A 24,863-nucleotide genomic window follows, 5' to 3' on the forward strand; every position below is an offset into this window, starting at 1 on the left:
CTTATATCTGTTCAGAGGATCCATGGATACCTAGAAAATTTACTATTTCAATGATAACATTGTGGAGATCAGAGCCCTGCAACCAGCTGGAAAGATTAAGGTTTGATTTAGGCACTCCCAAATGTTTCTAGTGGCGAAACTGTTCTGATCTTGAGTGTATTGTACAGTACCAATGAACGTATACAAATTTGCATGGTAACCTTTAATTATAATAGCTTCCTAAATCAGATTGATTTAGTGCAGTTTCATTTTGAAGTATTTTTTTTAAATTCAGCCTGATCAGGATGTAGAACCATAAAAATTACAGCTCTGGAGGTGGCCATTGAGCCCATCACGCCTCTGGTGGTACTAGCTCTTCTAAAAGAAACTATCTACTCTAATCCCATTTGCTGCCCCTTCCAGGAATCGGTTTTATTCTGCGTTTTTGAAAACGCATCCAATTCCCTTTTAAATCATGTTAAAATCTGACTCGATAGCACTTGTGGTAAAGTGCTCCATGTTCTAATTGTAAAAATATTTTTTCCAACTTCCCCCTTCATTCTTCACGTGACAAACCTGAATCTCTGCTCCTGTGTTACTGATTCACCAACCACAGTTGAAACATCCTTTCACTATCATAATCTTGAAGACCTGATGTACTGTATACTGGATATAAATAGATCACCTGCTTGTATAATTTAGCATATTTTTATTCTGAACAACTTCAATAGTTTGGAGCAGAGATATCGGGAGTTAGAATCAAAGGTTCAGAACTTGCAATCAAACTTGGATCAGCAAAGAAAATACTACAACACAGCAGAGATCAAGATGAGAAATACTGAACGAGCAAGAGATGATACGGAGAAAAGAAATGAAATATTACAAAAGGAACTGGAACAGTTTTTTTTCACACTTTTGGTGAACTGACCACAGACATTGAGATCAATAATTCTTCTGAGCATTGGACGCTTGAAATTTTGGATTTCTTAAATACACTTCTTCCTCCCCTCCCCCAGTGTTCGGTTCAAACACATGCACATAGATTGTAACCTGTAATAATAATAATTTGTTAAATCATTAAAATATTCTCTGAAAAAATGAGGAGCTGAATTGTCTATTTAAAGTAGTTGTGCAAAATTCTATCTTGTGGTAACTGGTACATTTAACAGTCTGTCTATATACTCTGCAGAAGGTTGGCCTGACAATAACAATTACAAAATACAGGCATGCGACACCCAATTGATCAAACAAAGTCATCTGACTTCCAGACTGATCTTTGAGATCCTAACTTTATGTTCCCCACTACTGTGTTTACAATTTTCAGACTATAACAAACAGTAACTTTGGATAAAGTGAAAATATTTATATAGATGTCTAAGTTTGCTAATACCTATGCAACTAGAACATAAGAAAATGTATTAAAACTTACAAACTGGTTCTTTACTGAAGGATTGCCAACATTACAGATGTCTGATTCTACACTTGAACCTATTTAAACATTTTCAGATCAGGCCCACCATATAAAATGACTGACACTCCTGGTCTAGATTATGTGCACAACTCTCTGGAGTGGGGCTTGAACCCACAAACTTCTGACTCAAAGGCAAGAGTGCTACCACTGAGCCACAGCTGACTACCAAAGGAGAAACGCTGTCCCGTTAAGGTCACAACATTTAATTATTGTTAAGTAAACAATGGTTGAGATCAGAGTTTAACAACTGGTTTTCTTTAGTTTTTTTAAAAAGGTATGATTGGTAACGTTAGTTAAGGGTTACAGACATTCTGGGGCAGCTTTTCAAGCAGAGCCAAAAATGGGCACGAAGTGGATGAGGTGTCCACTACACTCGCCCGAAGCAGCACACATGAAGCATGTGTCATTTTGAGGTGTGTGCCTCATTTTCATAATGAGAGCGAGCGGTCAGCACTGCCTGTGTTTCTAATTGGCAGTGTGCTCATGGTGGAGGGCAGAAAATCTGGTAGGGCTCCTGCGATTTAAAGGCAGCCTGCATCTCGTAATAAGGAGGTGCCGCCCTTAGTCAATAGTGAATGTCACAGCTATTGCTGCAAGCAAAATGTCTGCTGTCAGAGTCCCCTGTTTCTCAGACAGTGCCATAGAGGTCTTGGTGGAGGTGATGACCAGAGGAAGATGTTGTTCCCCACAGATGGACAGAGTGCCCTGGCAGATAGTGGGCAGAGGTAGTTGAGTACATGAATGCCAGGCACCTGGCACGTTGAAACTCAATAAATTCAATGACCTGACCAGAGCTGCTAAGGTAAGACTCCCATTCACCACTTTCTTACAATCTGCACAGCCCTGCAGCACTATTATAGCCCCAATACTAACAAGCCGTCCCACCCCCGCTTTCCATCGCTCTCCTCCAATCACAAACATCAATGTACCTCCTTCTGCTTTCACTTTCACACTCTGCACTTGCTCCTGTCCTCTCGATTACTGGGCCCTCTTCCCCACACCTGTTGTTTCTTTCTCTCATTACAAACTATGCTAAACTGCCTCAGACATCTTCAAATGCCTGCAACAGGCCACGTACTAACACGCTTCTGCTCTTCTTGCAGGACAGGCTGCCGCACAAGTGGGAGCTCTCCAGATCTGGAGGAGGGCTACCATCTTCAAAAGAAAAGACTGGTAGGTATGCATTGAGCTGCCTGGCAGGGAGCCACTGCACCATGTCGGACAGAGTGCAGGAATGCACTTCCAACTTGTGCGGGGTCATAGCGCATGGCATCGAGGCAATGCATTCAACCGTGGAGCAGTTCTATGAACACTGCAAGGAGCCCCCAGTAATGGAGCCAGTGGTGACAGCTGACAGTTCCAATGGAAGCTCAGAGTGCTGCCACTCAGGCTCTGGGTTACACCATCTCGCCACAGGCTTCCAGCTTGGGTGAAATCACTCCTGTAGTCTGCTCTCTTGCAGATCAGTCTGAGTGCTGAAGCGCGGCCCTATGAGAGTGGCAGCAGCACCATGGGAGAGTTTCCTGTTGTCCTCTCTCACACCTGCTCCCCCATCAACCCCGCAACTAATACCCATCCTGCTGCCAGAAAGCCAGCTGGGCCAGACTGACCCGGCAATAGCCGAGATGCTGTAATCCGCAACTGGGCCCTCTCGGGTCCGAGCTGCTCAAGGTAGCTAACCACGACCATCTCAAGTGCCCTCAGAGGAGGCACAGCTGTCTTCCACACCTCATGCTGAAACTACCAGGTTTGCACCTGGTAGCAGCACCAGAATAGGTTGTTGTATCTTCACACTCTTCCCTTGGAGAACAGTGCAAAGTAGTGAAAAAATTCACAAACTGATTAACAGCATGACAGGCCACAATGTGAACGTTCCTTCCATGACCATAACCATCTTATAGCAGCTGATAGGGTGGTTAGTTCTATACTGTGTGTGTGTGTGTGTGTGTGTGTGTGTTTGTTTGTCGGGGGGGGGGGGGGCGGGGAAAAAAAGTGTTTTATGGGCTCCCACAACCAATACAATGAGGGGGAACCACCAACACCCACTGGACACAAGTATCCTGCTAGAAATAAGCTCAAATTCAGAGACGGAGCTCCAGTCTACACTCACCGGGACTGTCTGGAGTGGGTTTCAAACCATGCACCTTCTGACTCAAGAGGTGGAAATGCTCAGCCCCATGACGTTGCTGCAGGAGTTCCTCAGGGCAGCATCCTAGGCCTAACTATCTTCAGCTGCTTCATCAATTACCTTCCGTCCGTCATAAGGTCAGAAATGGGTTGTTCGCTGATGATTGGAGCTGAATGCTGTGCAGTCACAATTCCTCAGATAATGAAGCAGTCCATGCCAACATGCAGCAAGAGCTGGACAACATCCAGGCTTGAGCTGATAAGTGGCAAGTAACATTCGCACCATACAAGTGCCAGGCAATGGCCATCTCCAACAAGAGAGTCTATCCACCACCACCCCCCAACCTTGATATTCAGTGATATTACCATCACTGAATCCCCCATCAACATCCTGAGAGTCGCAATTGAACAGAAACTCAACTGGACCAGCTACGTAAATGCTGTGGCTAAAAGGGCAGGTTAGAGGCTGGGTGTTCTGAGGCAAGTGGCTCATCTCCTGACTCCCCAAAGCTTCTCCACCACCTACAAGGCACAAGTCAGGAGTGTGATGGAATACTCTCCACTTGCCTGGATGGGTGCAGCTGCATCACTCAAGAAGCTCGACATGATCCAGGACAAAGCAATCCACTTGATTGACAACAAATCCACCACTACTATCCACAGGATACAATGCAGCAACTCACCGAGGCTTCTTCGACAACACCTCCCAACAATGTGACCTCCACCAGCTAGGACAAGGGCAGCAGATGCATGGGAATACCATCACCTCCAAATTCCCCTCCAAGTCACACGCCATCCTGATATGGACATATATCACCAGTCCTTAATGGTCACTGGGTCAAAATTCTGTAAATATCTTCCCAACAGCACTGTGGGAGTACCTTCACCACATGGACTGCAGCAGTTCAAGAAGGCTCATCACTATCTTCACAAGGGCAATTAGGGATGGGTAATAAATGCCAGCCTTACCCACATCCCAAAAACAATTTTTTTAAAATTCTACCATTAAGCTAAAAGCTCATTCCACCAGAATAGATAGGAAAGCACTAAAGTCAGGCACGAGGGTGATGATTATTTTCTGGATGTACTGATGCTCAGTCAATTATGGTCTTTTACAAAATTCTTGATTGAGTTTGGTGAGTATTTGTTGACCAGGCAGCTTAACAATGTAGAATAATATAGGGTAACATATGAAAATGACAGACAGGAAAAGACCAGCTAGTCCATCAAGCCTGTCCCATGTCATACTGCAATTAAGCATCACGACTCCCAATACTCCCACCCACCAGCAGCCTGTGAGAGGCAAAAAAACAAATAACCCTGGATCAACTCAGGGAAAAAGAATTCTGGGAAATTCTTCCTCAACCTCCAAAGGCACTCAGAACAAGTTCCAAGAGACCACATGAGGCAAATCACCCAATATCCCACCTACCTATTGTTTGCTGTGATATCAGCGACAGCTAGGAACTCGTCCAGCTCCCTTTTGAACCTTTGCAGCGAATCTGCACTCTGCACATGCTAACAATTTGTTCTAAAGGTTTGGAAAAGAAAAACTTCCTAACATCTAACTTAATTCTGTGCTTACATATCTTGTATGCACGTCCTTGGTTCTCCATGACCTATCTAATTCAAATAATCTATTAACAGGGACACAGTCTAATTCCCTTCATTATTTTAAATGCCTCATTAACTCTACCCAAAGTCTATGCTTTTCTAGAGTGTAAAGATACAGCTCTCTAAGCAGTTTGTGATAATAAAGGGCTGTTAAACCAAGTATCAATCCAGTGGCCCTCCTCTGAACCTTTTCCTGAGCCTCTACATCTCACACCATTTGAGGGTACCAAAACTGGACAGTTTCTAGATGAAGCCTAACCATGGTTTTGCTATAAACACTCAGCAGGTCAGGTAGCACCTGTGGAGAAAGGAAGGTAGAGTTAACATTTCTGGTCTTATGACCCTTGGTCAGAGCAGTTAGGGTTGCCACGTATTCCTAGAGGTTTGATCATGCGACACTTGATCGCGTGACAGGACCATGTGACATTTTTAAAAATCCACAAACACCCCTGAAATTTCCAAACTTTGTTCACTTTATCTGAACAAAATACTCTCAAATGGTGAAGAGTGGAACTTAAGTGCAGTTTCCACCACGTACCAGTCACAGGCTGGTTAGCAGGAGATGAGGAGAGTTTCTCCATTGGAATGCACAGAAAGCAATGATTGCAGGCACGGAATTTCCTTGCTGCTGGCCCTGCTGGATGCTTTTTAGACACATTCCTCTACTTCTGAATTATTCTGTGTCTTGCTGAGGCTGAAATGAGGTGATCGCTTTCAGCAGATGCTTTTTGTCCCCTCCTTAGCTTTCTTTTTTTTTCCCCAAGTCTCTTTTTTTGTTCTGATCAGCGTGCAACAGGGCGCATTAGTTTTCATTAATACACCTATAAAGATGAACCCATTTTATATCCATTAATTCCCTGAACAATATGTACATGGCTTTCAATGTTTTTAAAAAAAACTCTATATTCCTCCCCAAGTGACAAATAATCAGAGTAAAATTGCGAAAGGCAGAGGACAAGTAGGTATTTACCTTCTGGCTATATGCAGTACATAGCAGCAATTTTCCCTACCTTCCAGGCACACCTGCCGGTTATATTCAGGGAAGACTTGCTGGCTTTCTTTTTAACCCATCTTTCCTTCCGCAGCATCTTATCGCCATGGGCACTAAAGGAGATAGCTTTTTTTATAAAAACAGAGCTGGCACAGGTGCAATGGGCCAAATGGTCATCTCTGCTGTAAAATTCTACCATTCTAACATCAGTAAAATTGAGAGTTATTTTCTTTTGCCATTGAAAATTTGTCATGTGATTTTATCTGAAATGGTGTGTGGCATGAGTTGAACAGGAGTGGTTTTATTTCACTGAATCTTATAGGGAAACTGCATACCCTGCATTAAAGTATCTGGAAATAACGTGGATTGTCATTGAAGTAGTACAGAAATGCTTAGTAAAGAAGACACTTTCATGTAAATGTAATGAATATAACATATAGAAATAACATTATGCGATACAAATGTAAATTCATCCTATTAACCTTTATAATTAATCTATTTAATATTGAAGAAAATCAAAATTCATAGACATTTTGTAAGTTTTTGAAGACCACAGCTTTATTTGCATTCACATATGTATCCTCTGTAGTGAGGTTCTTAGATAAAATTGCATTTTGAAAACCTTCAGATTTATTTTAATCCATTCTATATCCTGGAGCAGTTGACGTTAGCTGATCAAAATAGTTCCCTTAAAAACAAAGTAATCTATAAAAATCTGTTTAAAAAACAAAAAGCAGGACTGTCGTCAGTACAAAAAAAGCACCATCTAATGTCAAACTTGAAATCAAAATAAAAATCCAGCATGAATGTCAATTGGCAACAATCTTTATATACAAGATCTCTTATTGCACAAACACCGTGTAACAGGCAGATGATGGAACATAGCTGGTTAGGTTGCAAGTACGTTTTCAAGTAACTACTCTAAAAGCACTTGTAACATTAACAGCTTCAGGATACCAGTACTTAACAGCAGCCCTTTCTGTCAACATCACGTTTACTCAATGGAAATGATTCAGAGCATTTAACAGAAAAAGACGTCACAAATATCAGGTCTTGACGCTACGGTTATTTGACAGCTGTGACATGGAACAGTATAGCAGTACATTGGAATCCACAACACAATTTGGTACATGGTAATATTATGTAGCACTAGGCCTGAAATTGACAAAACATTGATACGGATGTTATTCTGTTCTAGTTTAGCGTCGAGCCCTGATGCACACAGAGACCAAACATATACATATACTCCTAAAGTAGCTACAAACATTTCAAAGCGTTACACTTAGTTTTTTTCACTCGTTTAAAACAATCATCCCAAACAACTGAAGGATCTTTTAGCCAAACAATTTCAGTGCAAACCACCTTAGTGTGCAGTTTGTGCAATCTCGGGTAAGGTTTAGGCACGCAATGATTATACCTTGTATATAGAACAGTTCTTACATTACACATGGTGCTTAAAGATGCAACCTATTCTAACATATCACAGCAATGCCTCTGAGCCACTCTGCTTTTCGAAGATCTAATTAAAGTGAATGTTGCAAAGTAGAAGCCAGACTGTAAAGCCCCATAGTCTTTCCAGGTGAGCAGCTTGAGGTTTACTAAACTCTACAGATACATTACAAATGCAAAAAGGGGACAAATTTGATGCAAGGTTTTTGGGCAAAAAACAATACAGTACTACATACTGAAATCTGAAACACAAACAGAAAATGCTGGAAACAGTCAGCAAGTCACACACAGCATCTGTGGAGAGAAGTGACATTAACACTTCATATTAAATGTTAACTTGTAACATCTCTTCACATATGCGGTGTCTGATTTGTTGAACTTTTCCAGCATTTTCTGCATTTGTTATAAGGTTGTTTGGGCTTGCGTTATTTGCTACACGGACTATAGTAGGCTAGCTGAGGCAAAACACAAACTCCAGTTACCTTAAAAAAAATACAACTCCACCTAATTCCAACTGAATTTCAGTTGAAAGATCAATTATCAACACTGAGCTCTTACTTGTAGCTAACTGAGCAGCGATACTAGTAACAGAGGTTATATGTAGTTCACCTAAAACTAGCCCAAAATCATTATTTGTCTACATGACTGTCACCACTCCAAAAGTAAATAACTGTCAAACAATTTGAAACATTTTGATAACACAAGGCACTATATAAATGAAGTGTTAACTTCTTTCTATTTCAGTATAGCCTTACCCAGAAAATTTGTTCATTATTCTTGTTTTGGAACAGTGCTAGTTTGGAACTTAAACTAGATTATAAAATATTACTTCTTGTGTATAATTGCAAAATTATGTTCTCTCCACAAAATGAGCAATTTACCACAGGAATTGATGGGAAACTATTTCCTAGGGAAAGAACAGAAGGAAGTAAATATTCTCTTTATGGGAGAAACCTAAGCGAGCTAGGTGTAATTTTATGTCAGCAAATGTGCAGAGATAGGCATAAACCAAACTAGAGTGGTAACTGAACTTTCAGAGTTGTCTGGTTAAAAAAAAACAATTATTTCCAGATAATGTTTCGTTGGAATTGGTATTGTTACTTTTTCTTCCCTTACACAAAATAATGTACAGATAAAGTAAAGTTTGCAGAAACAATGTGAATATGTTAGTATTTTTCAGGAATGGATTAGTTATATAGTTTTCAGTAAATGAAACATTCTACAAACCGTAGTTCAAGTTATTTCTGCTTTTACAAAGAAGCAAAAGCTTTTAAATACTGATTGTAACCTTCTCAGTCTATTCTATGTTGAAATTCATTTGCAAACTGTTTTGTGAAATGACTCCTTATCAATAATGAAAACTCCATTAATATGGTTTGACATTTTAGGGAGCATGAATCTACTGTTCTATCTTTAATTCAAAGGATTTTTTATTACTTACAAATTGAGGATTGCGCATTGCACAAAGCTTACTGCAGCACTGCAGCTAATTTAGATTTAAATTCATTACCTCTGAAGACAATCCCTTGCACATATCTTTTAAGTCACTCTTCTGTAACCGAAAACCTTGATCATCAAATTCTACAGTTTTTCAGTTTCTCAAACATGATTTTTTTCCCATCAGTGTACATACTAAAATCTGAATTCGTAAGTTCTATACTATAATTTCTGAACAAAGGACAAAAATACATTGAGGAAAAACTGAAACAAGAAAACAGCAAACATAATCCTTAAATCTTCTTTAACCTCAGTTATGAATTCTATGTTTAATAGTTAATATAACAGCTATCCATGGAAGAGAGGTCAAAGGAAGCATCTAGTAATATAATGCTTAGTTTAGGAGTCTATGGTTTTATTTCAAAATATAGCAACTGAATTTTAAAAACATGGGCCTCGATATTCTGAGGGTGGCTTTGTGGTACAACTCACATTGGAAGGGAAACCTGGATCTGGCAGGGTTCCAACACTTTATAGTCCAATTGGGATTTCCCACACACTTATGGGGGCAGGCTCATAATACACTTGCCCACAAATGGACAGGCATATTATCTTCTATTATAATCCAATGTCCATGAGGAAAATACATAACGCATATTTCCCTCATTTATGCCCTTAACAACACCAGGCTCACCTACAAGTCCCTGGCATCTAGCAATGTTAGGGCTGGGGGGGGATTTCTACATTTAAAGGCTGGTTTGTGGAGTGCATTCGATAATAGCGCAATTGATGCAATGTCGAAACTGGCAGAAGGCAGCACCAGGGACTTTTTACATTTCTGAGGCACCCCACCAGAGCCCTCTAGGCCTACTGACGCTGCAGCGCCTTGAAATTCCTACCCCTCCAATCAGGTGGGTACCATCCCCTGCCCAACATATTCTAAATAGCCTGGTCCCAGATTATTCAACAGGGTCAGGCACACCATTACAGGGCAGGCCCAAGTTCTAACCTGCCTCAGATGCTCCCCCCACCCAAATGCCTTGCCAGGAATTTCTGGGTCATGGGTTTTTGATTGCACACAGCTTGAATAGTATATTGCAGTATTCAAACACTACCCCACCCCCCCACCACCACCAAAAGAAAACTCAGCCATTCTTTTGATTACGATTAATTCTATTTAAAGCAAGTTTTAACAAACATTATACAGACTTTGTCCGCAATTACGTAGGTATGTGAGTTTTGAATTTTGTTTTCCAACAGGCAAAAGCAGTTTACAATCAGAATAGTTAAAACCCTAAAACTACCATTATGACAAAGAATATAATCTTCAGTAAAAAGCTGTTAATCTCACCCTTCCGCAGGCTGCAGTTATAAGCTGCAAGAGAATCAGGATTTTGTTGAAACAAGTTATAAAAAGTTGGCCTTACCATAAATAATGGATGTGCTATAAGTAGTACTACATGCACTCATTAACAAAAAAGAGGCAAATCTGTATTCCAACAAAACAGTCAACGACGATTTCCTCAGTGCACTATGTGTAGAGAAATCAAATGAATTTATCAAGTAGGAGTTTTATAACTTTGCTACATATTGTACACAGAGGAAATCTTACCCATGTGTTCCATGACATCGTATTGCAATTCTGATTTTTCAGTTTGACTTGTAATTGGATTCGACCAGTTGGTGTGTTTTTCAATAGGTATACTGATCTATCATTCCCACACAAGATTAAGACAATGGATTTTAACTGCACTTTACTCTGGATTAAGCAGTTGCTTGTTTCGTCTAGCAGGATGTACAGTGAAAGTATTCTGGACATGAAGTTTTTGGTGACAAACGTTAGCTTATGCTGCAAGCATTCAAACCTTTACAAGACACATTCAACAGTGTCATTGTGGGCTTCTTATTTCTGATGAATCACAAAAAGTTTCGTAAAATGCCAAAAACTGGCCCAAATAATTTACTTTAAAATCTTACAGTGCAACAGTCCCAAAATGGATATACCACTGCCCCTCTAGGATACTGAAATCATTTTCCTAACTCTATACACTCTCCCAAATCCAAGTAACTTTAAAAATCCTTTTCTCTCTGCTCCCTTTTCTGATAGGTATGAAGAATGTGCTCTATGCTTCTAGGTCAGCTGATGAACAATGTATTTCTAACGTACAGGTAAATTATTCTACTGATCATCCTGAAAATCAGTCATTTGCAAAGGAAAGTCCCATTTTAGACCATCATGCTGCTAATCCAGATCATAAAAAGTCACCCAAAAGCTCAAACCAACATCATACAAATAAAAACATTTATCCTGCATACTACTATCAGTTGTGATTTTAGAAGTAATTGAGACTGCAATAGTATTTAGTTGAAGGTAACAATGAATGCCTAATGCTTAAGATACAATTTGCAATCCACAACACTGCATCCTAACCTCTCAGTATTATACTGAACATGCTAAGAAATGATTTTTGGAAATAAAAAGTGCTGTCAGTTGTTTCTATCTTTTAGATTTTTGGAATGTACTTAGGAACATTAAACAAAAAGTGAGAGACCGCGAGGACAAAAAAAGTAAAACTGCTAAGCGGATTTTCATAAAGTATTTTGTATATTTTACTCACACATTGAGCTCTAGAGCTCGGACTGGCTTGTTTGATTGTTTTCATTCTATTCTTCCACATTCTGCCCACCTGAATTTGGAGCTGGGAGCAGTTTGCACAAATACACATTCTATTATAAATTCCTTTTTCAAATTTTGCTCGGCTGTTATTTGTAACATAAGCCAGCAATCATAAACAACCGAGTAAAGCACAGGCATTGTGTTTGTAGTACATGCAATAGATATATCTTCTTTACGTGGTTCCATTAATTTAAAAGCAACTCAGGCCAAGAATAGTAGCTGTAGCTACTTTCTGATAATGCTCATGTTTGGAGTCAGTAGGTTGATCACCTGCAACCATCAAGTGGTCCAGTTGAAGCATCCAGGCTGCTGTCGGTATCGGAGGCCAAGGTCTGCTCTGTTGACATGGATGAAATGTCATTGATGGAGGAAGATTGAGAGGGACTGTTGTTGCTATTCACTGCTGCATCTGTTCTAAGTAAACAAAAAATGTAATAAAACCTGAGAAAAAGGGCAGACTGTTGACCTTACATACGAGTCCTCTTTTTTCAAGTTTATTCCCAAAAATGTGTGTAGTAAAGGAAACACTAAAGCCATTGCAGTACTCTAATGGGTACAAGGCAGTTTCTGTGATGTCAGGGAATAGGGTAAACTCTATCTCCCACAGCAAGAGTGAAACTGTTCATCACATCAGGCAAAATAAATATAAATAACCAGAGGTTGGTGATACACAGGGAGTAAGATGCATGAACTGAAGATTCCAGTTACTGAAGGATACAAAGAACAGGTCAAGGACACCATGGAAGGGAGCAAGGGAACAAAGGCCAAAAGGCATGGTGGAAGAAAGCAGAAGCAAACATACAGAGATAAATATTATATATTATATATTTAGAACATAAGAAATAGGAGCAGGAGTAGACCAATCGGCCCCTCGAGCCTGCTCCGCCATTCAATAAGATCATGGCTGATCTGGTCCTAACCTCAAATCTAAAATCATGTCCAATTTCCTGCCCGCTCCCCGTAACCCCTAATTCCCTGTTGCAGGAAAGAGGACAGGATATTGATTTTCCCCCTTTTTTCTACAAACTACACAAAAAAGGAACAAGAAATAAAACGCTTATAAAATAAAAAAGAAAAAATGTAACATAAAAATCAAAAATAAGAATGAAAATGAATAAAATCAAATGACAGAAAAGAATGAGAAAATGGGAAACTATAGAATGAAGGAATAAGGGAAATTACGATGATGTGCCAACGCCAAGATAAGTAAAGTGTACAGAAATAATCAAAAGAGAGAAGTATAAAAAGTTTTAAAAAAATACTTCAAAGACAAAAAGTTGTGAATGCCTCAGTAGACTGCAAGCTTGCAATCACTGACACAAGCTCTTGCCTTGCACTAATGGCAAATGAGTATAACACTCCCAAATTTGACTGATAGTAAAACTGTTATTTGGGAGGGGAGAGTGTGAATGAAAAGAATGTGATCTCACAATACCACTGTGCATCACTTGTAGAATAAATGCAGCTGAAGCAGTCAGCTTTTTAAAGTTTAGAACTCTAGTGTCCTGATGTCTACATTTCAGTTTATAATGATAGATGATGAGAAGTTAGCCAATATCTATTTAAATGATTAAACATTTCATCAACAGGCAGAGGCAGTGAACGTGGCTCTGTAAATGGGTACTGAAATGCAGGGGCAGAATTATGCTTCTGCCACTTAAGACTGTGTAATATGGCTTCCCACTCGTGTCACTCTTAAAAATACTCAATGCTGTTTGCTTGGTACTGTGCAACTGATATATTAGCAACAAACATAGATAAACAGAGAATGAATGGTTATGCAACTCAACAGTCTATTGGCTTTGTTGATTGTTGCTCTGCATTGGTTGAACATGTTGAGTGTCAACTCTACTAAGACTCTTAGGTCGAGTTCAACTTCACTCCTAACTATTTCAATATCATTCACAGAGCAAGCATTTGGTCCATTTTTCCTTTCTACGTGCAGTATTTTACATTTGTCTCCATTAAATTTCATCTAACATTCTTCTACCCACTTACATATTTTATCCAACTCATTCTGTATTTTCTGAACTGTCGCCTCCTTGTTTAGGATTATCTGCAAATTTACACTGGGTATCTAAATCCAAGTTATTGATGTAAATTATAAATAATAGTGACCCCCAACACTGATCCATGGAGCATCCCACTCAGTACTCCGAGAACAAGTACCCATTGTTTCCGACCCTGCAGGCAATTTCTTATCTATATCCAAACTATACTGTGAATACTCATAGCTTTGAGCTTAACTAACAGACTTGTATGTGGAACTTTGTCTAATGCCCCACTTCATGAGTCTTACTACGGTCCACTTGGGATGTCATTTCCTTGAAGAAGTCAAGCAGGTTGGTCAGGCAAGATCTTCCCTGTCTAAATCCACCATGACTTCTGCTAATGAAGTTGTTATTATATAGATAATCTTCAAGTTTATACCAGATATTCGATTCCATTATTTTACATATGAAATAAGACCAATGATTCTGTAGTGGTCCAGTGTCTGTTTTGTCACCCTTTTTGAATATGAGCACATTAGCCTGTTTCCAATCTACTGGTACATCCCCAGTGTTCAGAGACTCCCTCAATGATTGTCAATACTTCACAAATCTCCTCCCTAGTCTCCTTTAACACTCAAATAAATATGGTCTATCCCTGGGTATTTACTGTTATTGCTTTTAGCTTGCATAGGCTGTCCATCTCATTTACATTGGTCTTTAATTTTCCCCAAGTTACCCCTGCATGTGATTCCTATCTTTCTTTGTGAATATATGAAGGAAGTAATTATTCAGAATGTTTACTATCTTGAACTCATCTTTGGTTTCAAGTCTATTTGTATATTTTAAGGTCTTACGGTTTTACCTTTTATAAAACACCAGTTCCGCCACAACTGGAGTATTGTATTCAGTTCTGGGCACCTCACTTCAGTTAAGATGTGAAGGCCTTAAAAAGGATGCAGAAGAGATTTACTAGAATGATTCCAGGGATGAGGGACTTTAGTTATGTGGATAGACTGGAGAAGCTGGGGTTGTTCTCCTTGGAACAGAGACGGTTGAGGGGAGATATGATAGAGGTATTCAAAATCATGAAGAGTCTAGACAGAGTAGATAGAGAGAAACTATTCACATTGGCAGAAGGGTCAAGGACCAGAGGACATAGATGATTAAGGTGATTGGCAAAAGAACCAAAGGTGACATGAGGAAAAGCTTTTTTACACAGCGAGTGGATAGGATCTGGAATGCACTGCCCAAGGGGGTGGTGGAGGCAGATTCAATCATGGCGTTCAAAAGGGAACTAGATAAGCACTTGAAAGGAAAAAATTTGCAGGGCTACAGGGAAAGGGCAGGGGAGTGGAGTGGGACTAGCTGGACTGCTCTTGCATAGAGCTGGCATGGACTCGATGGGCCGAATGGCCTCCTTCTGTGCTGTAACCTTTTTTTGATTCTATGAAGTTGTTCTCTGACTGATTTCTTACTGTTATGTTTTGCATCTGCAGTTATGTTTCTTTCTAGGTTTCTCTTTGCCCCTCTGAGCACTTCCCCTAAAATACCCAGGAATTTACCCATTCCTTCAGAAAAGTATTTTGATATGTATTTGCACACATTCCTTCTGAACTATCAGAACAGGACAACAGCAGACTTTAACCTATTGCCCTCTGCTGGAAGCAACATCATTTAATGGGCTATTTATTTATAAGCCTTGTGACTTTGGGAAAGCCAATAATAAAACTGAAATCATCAACCTCCTGCACTTCTGGTGTGATGTACTTTTCCTGCTTGGTGCAGGAAGCATTTCATCTTTTCTTTAAACTGGTGGACAGCATTGATAGAGTATACTTTTAGTAGTCTGTGTCATGTGGAGATTGCTGAACAATGTTCGATGTGGAAGGTGGCTCTGAGAATGTAGCATATGATGCCTTTCAGCTCCTTGAGGATAGTTGTGTTTATTATTTATTTTATTGTTCCTTTCAACATTATTTTGGATGATTAAATTCAAAGTTTCCCAATTACAAAAGTGTGGCTTTATTTTTGACCTGAAAAAGCACATATTTGTTTGCAGCTGATTTCAACCATAGTTTGATCTGAACTTAGTGAGAAAAAAAACAAATTAGAAAACTTAAAAACTTCAAAATCTGTGTCATCTTCTAGCAACACCTAGAACCACCCAAATAGTCCCATCGTCCATGGAGTAATCAGAAAGGAATAGGCTGGAATCTGCTATCATAAGTGCAGGAGATTGTGACTTTATTCCAGATTGCAGAGCATCACAAGGCTCAGAGGAACGCACTTACACTGATTTTTGTAAGGCTTGTCAGCCTAGTCCCTCATGCAATCCCCCATTAAGTGGAAGCTATGGGAGTACATAGCCAAATCTTGGATTTTACCTGGGATGTGTCCCAACAGTTCCAAGATCCACATGAAGGTGGTTGTGGATGGATGAACCAACCTCATTCAAATGAGAAGAGGGGCAAGGCTGTCCATGGTCAACCATTCTATTCAATGTCATCAACGATATGTTGGATGGCATTGTAAACAGTGGACTTAAGTGCCTATTTAAGGCAATTCTGAAATTATTGCAGCACTGCTTTTTACAGAAAATGGCCCAAGGAAGGATCTCAAAAAGTACTTATTGGAACATAGAGGCATCTGTTCCAATTGTTTTTTCATATTGATACCTAGGCATCCTGGTGGATTCCAATTTCAACCTTTGGACCCAAACTGGGAAAGGGTAACGGTAATCTTGGTTTTGCTCATCTTTCTTTAATCTCAGCAAAGTGTTAATGCAGTCAACCTTGTGGCATGAGAAATGCGTCCAAACTGTTTGCCTTCATTGTTGAAAACTTCTTGGCATGCAACAGAAGGCTTCCTCCATCCGGCCCACGTGTGAGATCTAGGATCAAACTGCAAAAATAGTGGAAGCAGCTACAAGGAAGGAGGGCTCCAGCCACTACCCTGAAATGGGAGTCAGCCTCAAGGCAGGCCCATCTCCTTGCCAAAGCCCCTCACATGAAGGGCTGGATTAAGCAGGTGAGAAACCTGGCACTCAGCACTGCAGTTGGGCATCTAGAGTATCAAGGTGGCTGGAATAATCTAAGCGAGTGTCCATCATATATCTAATAAGGAAACTAGGACTTCAGATGACAGCTGCTGGAAGGTATTATCTGGAAACCAAGTAAGAGAATATGCAATCATATCCAGGTTGGGTGCCTACTATGATCTAGTTGCAGAGAGACAAGTAGCTTTCTACCACCAACTGGTGGGGCCTCAGTTTCTTGGTTAAGATGTGTGTGCAAGTTGTGGTCAGGGGAAAGATGATGGCAACTCACTCATGCTGTTTGTGGTGAGTTGTGCTGCCTACCATGTCGCTTGAAGAGTTCATTGTACCTGCTGTTCATCGAGCAAGGCCTCAAACCCGTGCTTTTCAATTGTCTAATGATCTAGTAATGATTATCCTCTGAGGGGCTAGGTGGGGAGGTTTTGGTGTCTTTTTGGAGTTGCGGTAGCTACAAGATGATACACCTGGAAGTGGAAGCCCAGAATTAAGTCAACCCTCAGTAATTTGATACCTGAACCAGGTAGGTCTGCAGTACTCCAGGATACTTTTAATGATTGACTAGCCAACCTGGTTCACTAATGGAATCTGGAGAGTGCACCTGTCACTAGGTTCTGGGATTGTTTCCTTTTGCCTCCATGTAACCCTACACATCAATGTCTTAACTGGTGAGGTGGCCTTAAATGGAGAAGCAGGGGAGCTTTCTATTGGTAAGCTGCACTGTTTTATCTGATTAAACTCAGCAGTACCCCTGCAACACTTGCTTTGTCTCTGAAAACCTGTGCCTAAGCTTTCTGGATTTAGGGAAGTTGGGCATATCCCTACGGGGAAGAGAGCGTGCACGCCGTATCAGACAAACAGAAACTCTACAAGTATAGATTTCTCAGCATCTTGCTTAAGAGTCTCCAAACTATGATGATTAGTTTTCACATGCATCAGGCACTGGGGCTGGCCAAAACAAAATATTACTGGACACTGTATGGGTAACCTTAATGTTTTTATGGGGAATTATAAAAATGATCATGTACTTGTTAGCTTATAACTATTATGTATATGACTATATATTCACCTGTGTCAGAAATAAAAATGATGGCTGGAACTACAGTGGAAAAAATGAATTCAGTGAAGCAATTAATTGTAATTGCACTATTCCATGTGCTTACTTGTGGTATCTTTGCTGATCAATATTTCAACAAATCCATATGATTAAGTTGCTTACTTGAGCCAATGAGAAAATGTGTCATTTACTATAAATTAATGATACAGAATTTGTCCATGCCTGGTGTGTCTACTTTTCTTCTCTGATTGGTTAAGTGTCTAATTTTCTGCTTTCTAATTGCTTATCACACCAATCAAAATAAACTCTGCATTTTCAAATTATCCAACAAAATATAACAATTTCTATAATAAAAAAGAGCCACCTAAGCAGCTTCCCACCAAAGTAATCCTTGGCATGGCCACACTATCACAAGCTAAGCACCGATCGCCACCAGCAGCAGGACAGGTAAGATCTCAATCTATTCATTTTTGTGAGCAGCGCCCCAGAAAATTATTTATATATAACTAATTAACTACATTATCAAAGTATCATAGCATGCACTTCCTTTCTGTCACGTCACATTTCCTGTCTCAGACTTTAAAATCACACTTTTTAATTTGCTCCCACTTTGGGATCATACTTCTTGGTGTGCTCAAATTTCATCAACAAATCACAACTTAGTAACCGAAAAATGTACACCAAATTTTACCAATAAAGCAGAGGAGAGAACCAATCAAGTTGTTCAAATTTGTTGCCCCATCATCGCTTTGGCTGCAACTAATCGGAACTCAGTAATAAGACTGAGCAAAAACAACCATTAAAAAAAGACAAAAACTGGATCACTCAAATCTCTCAAAATACTTCTTGAAAATGTTTCCTCTCAGCCTCCTGACTGCATACAGCTTAAAAAATATAACTTATAATGTAAATGATATGAAAAAAAACTTACCCATAAAAATTGCTCAACTCCAGTCAGAAGTTAATGTGGTTTTTGCTCCATGCCCTTACCTCGGTAATGAGTCCAGGGCTATAGTTTGCAGCCCACCCTGAGCTGTCACACTTTGGACGTGCTCTCCAAAATGGGGTTTGGGGAGGGAATCCGAAATTGGATCCAACTGCTCTACACAGACATCAGTAGCACAGTTTCAATCAACGGGTGGGAATCAGAAAGCTTTCCGATCAAATCTGGAGTCAGGCAGGGCTGTCCTCTCTCCTCCGTCTTGTTCGTGTGTGGCATCGAACCCTTTGCTGAGTCCATCAGGAGGGATGCGGGCATAAGAGGGGTGACGATCCCAGGCAGCGGAGGCACTCAGGTCAAGGCCTCCCTGTACATGGACGACATCGCCATCTTTTGCTCGGATCAGCTGTCGGTCCGCAGATTGAGGAGCATCTACGACCAGTTCGAACTGGCCTCGGGGGCCAGGGTAAATCGTAGCAAGAACGAGGCCATGTTCTTTGGGAACTGGACTGACCGATCCTTTGTCCCCTTCACCGTCAGGTCGGATTACCTGAAGGTGCTGGGGATCTGGTTCGGGGGGGCTGGGGCGTGCACCAAAAACTGGGAGGAGCATATTGCCAAGGTTAAGCAGAAACTGGGACTGTGGGATTGACGATCTCTCTCGATCGTGGGCAAGAACCTGGTCATCAAGTGCAAGGTGCTCTGGGTGTTGCTGTACGTGGCGCAGGTCTGGCCCATACCTCGCTCCTGCGCCGCGACAGTCACCCGAGCCATCTTCCGCTTTGTCTGGAGATCAAAAGCGGACCGTGTCCGCAGGGAGACGATGTACAAATCTCCGGAGAAAGGGGGGAAAGGCGTGCCCAACATGGCCCTCATCCTGATGGCCACCTTGGTATGCAAACACAAAGTGTCACTACGTGCTGAGGTTCTACCTGTCCCCGGTGTTGAGAAGGATGGGCCTGGCCACGCTGCCACGGAACGCTCCGTCCAGTTGGACCGTTCCGCCCCACCTGTCCTTCATGGAAAAGTTTGTGCAGAAAAACACCTTTGACCACAAGGCGATCAGCAAGTGGTCCGCACGTAACGTCCTCGAGACCCTGCGGGAAAAGGAGATGGTGGATCCTGTCGATTGGCTCCCCGAGCAAACTGTCAATGTCATTTGGCAGAACGCCTCATCACCAGAGCTTTCAAACAAGCACCAAGACCTAGCTTGGCTGGTGGTGAGAAGGGCCCTTCCAGTCAGATCCTTCATGCACTCCCGGACTCTCAGCGCCACCACGCGCTGTCCCAGAGGAGGCTGCGGTGGAGACAAGACCGTCAGCCATCTCTTTATGGAATGTGCCTTTGCAAAGAAGGTCTGGAGAGAGATGCAGTGGTATCTGTCCAGGTTCATCCCTAACAGTTCCGTAACACAGGATTCTGTGCTCTACGGGCTGTTCCCGGGGACGCACACGGAAACGGACATCAACTGCTGCTGGAAGACCATCAACTCGGTGAAAGACGCCCTTTGGTCTGCCCGAAACTTGCTGGTCTTCCAGTGCAAGGAGCTGTCCTCGACCGAATGTTGCAGACTGGCACATTCCAAGGTCCAGGACTACATGCTCAGGGACGCAATGAGGATGGGTGCGGCTGCCGCAAAGGCTCTGTGGGAAAAGGCAACCATTTAGCGCCTTCCCGCCATTGTATACCGAGGGGCTGCAATCAGGGAAAAACCCCCTCGGGCAGAATGTAAAATTCTAATTGATATGATGTAACTGTAATGAATCTGTAATGAACCTGTAAAGAATCTGTAACGTACCTGTTATCAATAATCTGTATTGAGTGTAATGCAATGAGGCACCCTAGAGTGTCATGAACTGTAATTATGTTCAATGTGTTCATTGAACTGTACTTGATGTAACCTGCAAATTGTATGATCTGTATTGTGTATGTTTGGAATGTGATATGACAACTGTATTGTATGTACTGCTGCAAATTTTATGAATAAAGTATATTTTTTGAAAAAAAAACACCATTCCCAGCCCACTGTGCCCTGCTCTCAGCCTAAACTGATCCTGATGTATTCTTCAGCTCTCAGGTTCGTCCTCAGTCCCACCCGTATCAGTTCCTGCCATTCTGCTGCACTTCCTGCATATTTTCCTCAGGACTTGTGCTGAGTTAAAGCCAGTTTTCAGTGCTAAACTGACTGAAAGTGTCTTTCTTGACTATTTAAATGCCTGCCTGCTGCAAAGAATTTTTTTTAAAAACCCCTCATTTTTATTCAGCTGAAATGGCACCTTCAGAAAAGTAGCCAACAGGATATATAGCTGCTAAGCTTTCTTTTTGTTGATATGGTTCAGGCAGAGGTACGTTAATTAAGACCTGCAGCTCGCAATGAAACAGTTTTGAGTGGACCACAATAGTAATCATACAAAAAAACAAAGCATTAATCAGCAACCCAGAACTCACGAGTAAAAGTCCAATCTGGGCAAGTTGTGAAACTGAATTTAATAAATCTGGTTATTTGTGGGCTAGCATCAGAAAAAATGACAATAAAAATTGTTGTGAAAAAAAACAACTGGTTTACTAATCCACTTTAGGGAAGGGAACGTACTTGCGACTCCAATCCCACACATACATGGTTGACTCTTGCATATAAGTTACAACAAAGAACCAGGCCATGCAGCCAACCAGTCCTTTTGGCGCTTACCCTCCACATGAGCAAATAGTTCTAATCACATTTGCCACTCTGTTTCCGTATCCCTTCAACCCCTTTTCCTTCATCCAATATAATCTTGACTGCTGACAGTTTCTGCCTCAATCACTAACTCTATAAGTGAATTTCACATCATTACAACTCTGCATAAAGAAGTTTCTCCTGCCCTCTTCTAAAGCTCTTACAATTAATCATATCCATGGCCCCTCTTTTTTTTGACCGCCTCAACTATTGGAAACAGTCTGCTTCTATCTACCCTGTCCTATCCATTCATAATTTTAAAACACTCCCACCGTATTGCCCCGTAATCTGTGATGTTCTAACAAAAAAAGACCCAATTTTTCATGGCCTACTTCATATTTGTATTTCCCTATACCAGGCAGCATCCCAGTAAATCTGCACTGTACCGTCTCTACAGTCTCAATCCTTCCTATAAAGCCCAATACTGTACACAATACTCCAACTGAGGTCTTACGGTTTTATATAGGTTCATTTTTATTTTATAAAAATGGCCTTGTCAATCTGAGGTGCTGTCTTTAATGTGCTGTGAACCTGTACCCCAAAATCCTTCTGCTCTTCCACAGCACTGAGCCGACTTCCGTTCAGATTATAATTACTGCTGTTATTTTTTTAAACCAAAATGTACCACCTCACCCGGACACTGAATTCCGTCTGCCATTTTTTGGCCTCTTTTCAATATCCCTTCGGTCTTCTAAAGAGTTAACTATACCTCCTAATTTGGTATGATCTGCAAATTTTCGACACCACTCCTTCTGGGGCTATATCCAAATTATTGATATCCAAAGTAAACTGAAGTGGCCCCAGAAATGAACACTGCAGGATATCAGGACCTACTTCCAACCATGCTGAAAAAGTGCACTTAACTCTTGCTCTCAGTTTTTTCCCTTCTAACCAATTTTTAATCCAATTTGCTATCTACCCTCCAGTTCCATACTCTTTAATCTTCTCTAGTAATCTCCCGTGTGGTACCTTGTCAAAGATTCTCCTAACATCCATGTATGCTTAATGCCCTTTGAAGTGTAACTTATAAAAACAAATTGCCGCACCACCTTCTCAAGCCAACGAGGGAGGGGCAATAAATACGGTCTTGTCCACATCCAGAGACCAAATAAAATGAGAATTTACTGGAACTAAAAACCAAAAGTAACCACCAACCTGAGGGTAAGGGCTGTTCCTTAATAACACCATTCTTATTTCTCTCCTCCCAGTCCACAACTTCTTTATAGATCAGTTCTGAAACAATAAAGGTTAAAATTGTCCTTAAATTGCAAAGTTACCTTGACACTTTGCAAAAAAAAAACTTATCATACATTAATTATGCTAATTGGAATTTCAACACAAAAACTAGTTGGCACATGTATAAATTAACAAAATAGTTTTCTCTAATTTAAAAATGTAGGCCTCATCTATACTTCAGCTAGATTTCATATTTTTCATGAAACCTGGAAGGGATAAAGAAATATTCTAGATTAGATGTTCAAAAGGAGCACTCCAGGCTGAACATCCAAATTTCTTTGAAACAACAGAAATGACAAATAATGTTTGGTAAGCTAGAGTAACCCCTTGCCCCGCCACAACAAATGTGTTTATCTCCTCCTTTGTTACTAAAACAAATCACTTATTTTGGTACATCATATTTAGGATTGTGTACATAGTGAGTAATGACATGGAGTCCATCTTATGTAAAATGATCATGTTCAAAATTACAGTCAAATAATGTACCAATGCCTTGTAATCTATTCTTCATCCTTCAACTAGGGACATAGAGAGAAGGGGGTCGGTGAAGAGGAGAGAGAGAGTGAGAGAGCGCGAGAGGGAAATGGAGAGAGCTAGGGAGAGAGAAGGAGAGAAAGACAGAGAGGAGAGAGAGAGAGAGAAAATTTATAGACTGACATAAAAGGACTGTGATGGATGGAAAATATCACATTAATTTGATAAGCTTTGTTCAGCTGTGGTAGACATCTTTTATTTCCTATATGCCATGTTGTACTTCAATGGGTATGAAAGGTATATCTCAGACAGTTTTCTCTCAGTTTGTCTGAGTCCAGTGAAATTAAGATTGAAGACTGGTCCTTGGGTGAAACCTCTTATAAGTTTGGTTTAGGTTTAGTGTTATTAAAGAGTTAACAAATTGTCATATATTCTTACTTTTGTATCCAAGAGAATAGTTGGACAGTCTGAAAGCATGTTTATTCTTCTTTGAAGGCTAGGAGAACACAAGTGCTTGTGACAATTCTAGTGAGGTACTACAATTACAAGGCTTTCTGTTCAACCCCTAGGCAACGCCTGATATCGTGTATAAAATCACACTCGGATTTCTGGGGAGTGAGAGCCCACTTGCAGTTGTCGTCTTTGGTGCAATGCCCAAGGAGAAGTTTCTGGTGAAGTCCTAAAAATTTAAGAAATGGGCCGGCAGGAACGTCAATATCATCAGGTCGTGCAATGCAGCACAAAATAAAAAAAATACTAATACATAAACCATTGTGACCAATCAGGAAAAAAATGCAAAAAAAAAGTATAATCAACTGGCAGGAGTGGCTCAAAGAATGGTAAAGATACAGAATGATCATTCATACTCATAACAGTCTCAGTCCTTCAGAACTGATACAGCTAAAGGAGGTATGACATCTGTCCACTAAGCAGAGTACTCCATGAAAGTACAGCATGGATACAGGAACTTCATTTTCAAGGGGAGCTAACTTCCAAAGCATCTATATTCACATGGATCACAATGGCAGCCACATCTGGAGCTACATACCCAACACGCATATGCAAACAGAAGAACAACTGGCAGGGAACAATGTTCATCATTAGAATGTTACTTTCTCCTTTTAATCAACTGTATGAATTAGACATATTTTACTCTGTGATGCCTATAGATTCTGTGGAGAGAAGTAATGTTTGGAAATCTGCAGTCTTCTGCCACGCTGTCTGATTCTTTTCTCCAAATAATGCTGCTCATTCTCCTTCTCCATAACAGCGTAGAGAGGTATGCCCGTGGAGAAAGATACACCTGCGTGGTCAGGGATCTGAAAATCTTTGGGTGGGGTGAGTCAATAGCACCAAGTCAAAATGAAGTGCAGGTCTAAGTATAGAGCAAAAAAAGCTAAGAAAAACATTTTCAGAAGCCAGTAATCAGTAGGCAAAATTTGCAGACTCTTCAAAGCTCTTCAAAACTCCTCACTTCCGCCTAGATTAAATGATAGGGGCAGCTGCTATGACTCTTGTCTGGGTGCAAATTATCCGGAGTGCAATAGGGGCTCAAAAGCAGGAAATATTAGTCTGCAGTGCTACTGGCTGACAGGTGCTAGTATGCAAATGAGTTCCATGAAGGGCCAAAAAGATTGAAGAAACTGGGGGAA

General features: G+C 40.7%; 1 protein-coding gene across 4 annotated transcripts in view; it reads right to left on the reverse strand.

Moving 5' to 3' along the window:
• The window catches only part of LOC137332439 (mitogen-activated protein kinase 9), a 94,087-nt gene that overhangs the window by 19,699 nt on the left and 49,525 nt on the right, over positions 1-24,863 (reverse strand). For 2 of the 4 annotated variants that reach the window (XM_067996282.1, XM_067996281.1), the window contains 2 exons: positions 22,657-22,734; positions 6,720-12,154 (listed from right to left, as the gene is read on the reverse strand). In XM_067996282.1, coding sequence (XP_067852383.1) covers positions 12,012-12,154; positions 22,657-22,734 — 221 coding nt within the window. In that variant the 3' untranslated portion in view covers positions 6,720-12,011. Of the gene's footprint in view, positions 1-6,719; positions 12,160-22,656; positions 22,735-24,863 lie in introns of those variants that run through there. The other 2 variants (XM_067996284.1, XM_067996283.1) reach the window with 2 other exon arrangements.

The sequence above is a fragment of the Heptranchias perlo genome, chromosome 14, assembly GCF_035084215.1.
Source record: "Heptranchias perlo isolate sHepPer1 chromosome 14, sHepPer1.hap1, whole genome shotgun sequence".
In the NCBI taxonomy this organism is placed as follows: domain Eukaryota; kingdom Metazoa; phylum Chordata; class Chondrichthyes; order Hexanchiformes; family Hexanchidae; genus Heptranchias; species Heptranchias perlo.